This window comes from Mustela nigripes, chromosome 8 (genome assembly GCF_022355385.1).
Source record: "Mustela nigripes isolate SB6536 chromosome 8, MUSNIG.SB6536, whole genome shotgun sequence".
NCBI lineage: Eukaryota > Metazoa > Chordata > Mammalia > Carnivora > Mustelidae > Mustela > Mustela nigripes.
Window position 1 is genome coordinate 22,725,469 of NC_081564.1, and position 6,391 is coordinate 22,731,859.

A 6,391-nucleotide genomic window follows, 5' to 3' on the forward strand; every position below is an offset into this window, starting at 1 on the left:
GGAGCCTGCTTCTCCCTCTGACTCTGCCTTCCACTCTGTCTGCCTATGCTCACTCTCGCTCGCGCTCTCTCTGACAAATAAATAAATAAAATCTTTAAAAAAAAAAAAAAGAAGGCAACTATTAAGGGCTTCCTTCTTCTTAGGTCCCGTGCTAGGCAACTGAACATTCTGATGTACTTAAAAGCAGCTAGCACTTGGCCTTGTCACATAGCAAGCACCATCCTAATGGCAGTTATCAATCACATGTTTCACTGCTCTTTAAAATCAGCAGTCTAGGGGCACTTGGGTAGCTCAGTGGGTTAAGCCTCTGCCTTCAGCTCAGGTCATGGTCTGAGGGTCTTGGGACTGAGCCCCACATCAGGCTCTCAGTTCAGAAGGGAGCCTGCTTCTCTCTCTCTCTCTCTCTACCTGCCTCTCTGCCTACTTGTGATCTCTTTCTCTGTTAAATAAGTAAATAAAATCTTAAAAACAAACAAAGAAACAAACAAAAAAAACCCCCAGCATTCTATGCTACATTTAAATGGCAGAATGGAATAGAAATCAAGACTTGGGACGCCTGGGTGGCTCAGTTGGTTAAGCAGCTGCCTTCGGCTCAGGTCATGATCCCAGCGTCCTGGGATCTAGTCCCACATCGGGCTCCTTGCTCAGCAGGGAGCCTGCTTCTCCCTCTGCCTCTGCCTGCCATTCTGTCTGTCTGTGCTCGCTCTCTCCCCTTCTCTCTCTCTCTGATAAATAAATAAAATCTTTAAAAAAAAAAAAAAAAAAAAAAAGAAATCAAGACTTTAGGGACACCTGGGTGGCTCAGTCAGTTAAGTGGCTGCCTTCAGCTCAGGTGATGATCCCAGGGTTCTGGGACTGAGCCCCACACTGGGCTCCTTGCTCAGAGGAAAGCCTGCTTCTCCCCTGCCTACTGCTCCCCGACTGTGCTTGTTTAATCCCTCCCTCTCTCTCTGTGTCAGATAGATAAAATCAGAATAGATAAAATCTTTACTTAAAAAAAAAAAATCTAGACTGTACACTGAACTGGAATTTTTAACCTCTGCCCGAGGGCCCACAGACGAGTCAAGTTCTTAGAGACACAAGTAGATACAGTGCCTTCCTGCCCTAGGCCCAGCACCCCTGCCCCTGTCCTGCCCAGGCACCTTGGTGTACTGTTCCACCAGCTTCGTGAAGTAGTTGAAGAGGCTATGCTGCGGGCGGAGGAAGTCAAACTGGTAGTTACGCTGCTCCTTCTGCATCAACTGGGTCAGAAACTGGCGGCCGTTCCTGGCCACAAACTGAGCCGTCAGCTTCACCACGTCCAGGTCAAAGGCTGAGATGGAGGGGGGGTCTGCTATGAACTCAAACTCAGGAGGGGGCTCTTTCGGCACGATGGTCTCTTGTATCACCTGGGCTTGAACCTAAGACGCGGAGAGAATGTGAGGCTCGAGAGAGGGTAGGAAGACACTCCCGACAGGATGGCACAGGCCTCCACATTTCTGCCAATCACCTGCACACCACTGGCCCACAGTGTGAGAGAATCCTAACTCACAAGAGCACTGATTTCTTGGCCAACTGTGGCCTCCACTCCCTGAATGGCTTGGACCAAGAACCATGCCCCTCTGTATTTCTGTTGTGGCCATGAAACCGAGGGCCAAAATCGGGTGGCAGAAAAAAATCTGACTAACACATGCCTTATTAAATCCCACCCCAGGGGGATGAAGGATACAGTCAGCCCTACACTCTGCAGAGGACCCACTGGACAGAGGACTTCCACATTTGTTACCTCGCCTGACCTCCACACAAACCATGTGGTGGACAGAATTACTACTGTGAATCCCTTTTACAGATTAGGAAACTGGAGTAGCCTGAGGCTCTAGAAGTGGTAAACTACAATGGAAGGTCACAAAATCTATTCCAACCTTTATTTCCCACTGTAAAACAGGAGGTAGCCTTTGCCACCATGCTCCAGGAATATAGCAGAGAGAAGGGACTAGTCTAGGTCTATACAGGAGGCAAAATGTGCCAGCCCTTCTTGTCTTAACTGATAACCCTAAATGTCCCTAGTGATGGACCTAGAGAAGATTAGGGTATTAAGGTGGGCCACATGGAGGGACCCCAGGAAGGTGAAATGGATGGGAGGGATGGCTCAAGGGGCCCACAAGCCACATCACAGCACTGTCCTCGCTCCATGGACAAGGCAAAGAGGAGGGCCAAGGGCCTAAATTCTGGATTGCTGACCGTGTGGCCTGGGTCAAGCGTACTTCCCCAAGCCTCAGGTTCCTCATCTGTAAAATGGTCACTTTGCTGTCCTCCTCACGAGCTGCTGGGAGGTGCCAATGAGACTCCTAAAATACTGAGCACAGAGCTGGACAAGCAGTACTCAAGAAACATCAAAGGCCACAGCACTTTGCTACCTGAGCCTCAGCGTCTTCATCTGTGGATAGAAACCTCATGTCTCTCCCTGGCTGGTAGTGAGGTTTAGACAGCAGAGCTCATTACCTTCCCCTCCATGGCCTGCCTTCCCTCTCAGCCCTGGGGATATGAAGGAGGGGATGGCTCTAACCTTCTGGGGCAGCTGCTGCTGGGTGGCCTGCTGCTGCTGCTGCATGACCTTGGGGATGGCGGCCGAGGGCTCCTGAGCCTTCCCCTCCTTGAATTCGCTGACCTTGTGGCGGTAGTAGGCATGGTAAGGATCGTTAGGGTTCAAGAAGTTAAACTTGGGATTGTTGATCTCGTTCTGTCGTATCCTAGCTTCAAATTCAGGTCCGTTTCTACAAGGAGGAAAAGAGAGAATTAACACCACAAGCCTGACAATTGCCTAAATGCAGAACACTGCCCCTTCAAGCCCCCTACTTGCCACCACTTGCCACTCAAGCTAGCCCAGGCCTGAGCGCAACAGAGGTCCTCTTCGAGGTTCCTAGTGTCAGTGGCCAAAGTCCTCCGCCTCCTCCAAGGTTGGGCCAGGCCTCCACAGGGTCTCCCAGACCTCTATTGCTCCTGTAGCTCTTCTGCTAGTCCTGCCATCCCACAACTATCTAAACTCATTGCTTTTTTCTTTGAATAAATTTATTTTAAAATGCAGTTTAAAAAGAAGACGTATTACTACTTCACATAAAAATCAGTAGAGCTTTACACTAACAAAAGGAAACATAAAATTAAACACAATGAAAATAAAGTAGTATCATTAAAGTCTCGCTCCAAGTTTGCAGAGATGAAGGCCAGTTCTCTTAGTTAAAAAGGGAGATGACAGAGGGCTGCAGTGGTATTAAGGATACTCTAGCACCAAACTGACACTTTGTCCTTTGGGTAACCACAAGGGTTGGAAAAAAACATCTAAGTGTAAACAATTTCATGTAATGCTTTGTCCAAGTACCACCTAGAATCACCTCATTTAGTACTGGGTGAGGCCCACAAAAGAAACACTGTGCTCTCCAAGGACCCGGATCTGTGCTGCTGCATACGGCACATCCACATGACAAGAGGAGAGCTTTAGAAGGGAGATCTCCCATCTCTCCCCGTACTGAGAAAGTTTCCCACATATACCCTAGGTCTTTGCATGCCTTTAAAAACCTCAGGACTGGGGCACCTGGGTGGCTCAGTTAACGGGTTAAGTGTCTGCCTTTGGCTCACGTCGTGATACTCGTGTGCTGGGATCAAGCCCCACATCAGCCTCCTTGCTCAGCAGGGAGCCTGCTTCTCCTTCTCCCTCTGCTGCTCCCCCTGCTTGTGCTCTCTCTCTCGCTATTTCTCTCCCTGTCAAATAAATAAATTCTTTATAAATAAATATATAAATACCACAGGATTAAAAAAAAATGTCCCTCTCATGATATTTGGGGAACCCTGATTTTAAGGAGTCCCAATGGTAACATTTCAAGGGTGTCTAACATATATAATACCTGTGTCACTCAAAAAGCACAATAAACTTAAAGACATAAGATATGGACACATACATGTTTTGAGTTCACTTCTGACTCACCAAGTTACCAAACCTTCCACTCTCTCTTTTTTTTTTTCTTCCTTACTAGATTACTAGGTTATTATAAAAGGATATTTTAAAGAATAAAAACAAACGGCCAGATGAAAAGTCACATAGGGATAGGTCTGGTAGAGTCCTGAGCACAGGAGATTCTGTCCCTAGAGTCTGGGGTACACCAGCCTCCTGGAACCCTCTCTGATGTGTTCTTGTTCGGACATGGAAGCTCTCTGAATCACTCTGGTTAGGGTATTTTTAATGAAGACTTCATGCCACAGGAATGATTGATTAAATCACTGGTCATTGATGACTGAACTCAATCACCAGCCCCTCTCCCCTCCCCAGAAGTCGGGAGTCCAAACTTCTCTGTCTCAAATTCCCATGTGTAAGATGCAGCTAATACGACCTTCTCTCTCTACCTTGGAGAACTCAGAAGATCAAATCAGTTAAGGAGATGGCTAAGTCTTTTGGAATCATACAGCAGTCTGAAATGCAAGGGCTGTTATTCCTATGAAGGCTAGAAAGGGCTGTTCCATAAACACTAAAGATGATGTGGGTATTAGATGTTTGTGGTGGGGCACCTGGATAGTTCAGTCAGTTAAGTGTCCGACTCTTGATTTCAGCTCAGGGCATGATCTCGGCTCAGGGCATGATCTCAGGGTTGTGAGATCCAGCCCTGTATCTGGCTCTCCACTCAGTGCAGAGTCTGCTTCAGATTCTCTCTATCCCTCTCCCTCTGCCCCTCCTCCTTCTCTCTCTCTCTCTCTCTCTCACACACACACACACACACACTTTCTCTCTAAAATAAATAAAATCTTTAAAAAAGATGTTTGTGTGGCCTCTTCCCTCACTCCTCCAGCCAGAGCCCCGCACTGAAAAGATGCCCTGAACATATCAAGGGATAGATGGTTCCAGGGGCTGCTGGCAATAGCAGCTTCACACTCTCAAGACTTTCACACCCTGGCCTTGCTAGCTGGAGGGCGAGACAGGGTACAGGCAATGCTGTGCCACAGATTAGCCTTCGTACCAAACTGTGCCATGATGGTGCTCATCAACACCCAGGCTAGGTCCTCTGCAAGTTCTGGTCACACTCTGTAGCATGAATAACGCCATGGGGTCTTAATTAGGCAATGTATGAGTCCAACTGGAACCTCATGCTTGGGGAAGAAGCACCTTCCACCTTCTGAAATAATGCAAACTACATACTCAGGTACTGATAAAGTAGGCCATCATGCCCAGCAAACACCCAGGGCAGACAAAGGGCTGCTCAAAAAGGGTGGGGGGGGGGGGGGCTCTGCTTGTCTCCTCCATCACTGCCTCCTAAGCCATAACCTCACCACATCTGGGAATAATCTGAAAGAAAATGAGAAGGCAGGAATGTTCATTCCAAGCTATTCTTTTCCTTTAAATTAACTTAATGTTAATTTTAGAATTATGTTCTCTAACACAAGGAATAGATTTCAGCACAAAAAGACATGATTCTGAGTCAACGCAGCTGGTGGGACTTTTTAAGGGTAATTTCCACTTCAGCTTCTTGACAGGAGAATGTAGGAAAGACCAAACCTAGAGAGGAAAAAATACTTCTTTCGGAAAAACATACTCAGTGATTTTAACTGAATGCTCCATCAATCAATGTGTGAGATTCAACAGAAGTGGAAAGATGGTCCCATATGCTTCCTTTATCCCAGAGTGAGATGATGCTTGTCTGTCCCTCCATTGCAATGTAAACGAAAGCAAGTCCACAGATACTTAAAAATGCCTACAAGGCAATCACCTAAGCCAAAAATAAATCTAAAAATATGGATGCATACGTTTTTATTTTTAAGAAAACTTGGATACTCATTTCTGTGTCAGCAGAGGCTGGCACAAAATTATTGGAAAGCTACTTGGCAAAATGTTTAAGAAAATCTTTAAAAATGCTCTTTAAGCCAGTTATGTGCCACATAGAATTTTCTTCTAAGAAGACAATCTAGAAGGAAAAGAAAATGCTCAGATTTCCCCCAGTTTTGTGTGCCAAACTGAAATGCTGGAAACAACTTGGAGGAAAGGAGAGAGGAGACAGCCAAGTCAAGGGAGGCCTGTCACCTCAACATGGTGCGTTGAGGACAGCGCAGCAGCAGAGGACTGTGGAGCAACAGGAGAAAATGCTTCTAACACAGCACAAAGGGGAAAAGCAGGATGTGAAAGTATCTACTAATATTACAAGGGTCTAAAAAAGGACGTCAAGGACCAGAAGGAAACAGGAAAGTGAAAACAGCTGGTAGAAACTATTCTGGGGCGCCTGGGTGGCTCAGTGGGTTAAGCCACTGCCTTCGGCTCAGGTCATGATCCCAGGGTCCTGGGATCGAGTCCCGCATCGGGCTCTCTGCTCAGCAGGGAGCCTGCTTCCGTCTCTCTCTCTGCCTACTTGTAATCTCTCTCTGTCAAATAAATAAA

At 46.8% G+C, this 6,391-nt stretch overlaps 1 protein-coding gene across 1 annotated transcript in view; it reads right to left on the bottom strand.

Moving 5' to 3' along the window:
• SF3A1 (splicing factor 3a subunit 1) overlaps positions 1–6,391 on the bottom strand; it is a 21,332-nt gene that overhangs the window by 10,352 nt on the left and 4,589 nt on the right. Inside the window, exons 3-4 of the mRNA XM_059408814.1 lie at positions 2,546–2,753; positions 1,143–1,400 (exon numbers count right to left, since the gene is read on the bottom strand). Of these exons, the coding sequence (XP_059264797.1) occupies positions 1,143–1,400; positions 2,546–2,753 (466 nt within the window). The remainder of the gene's footprint in view (positions 1–1,142; positions 1,401–2,545; positions 2,754–6,391) is intronic.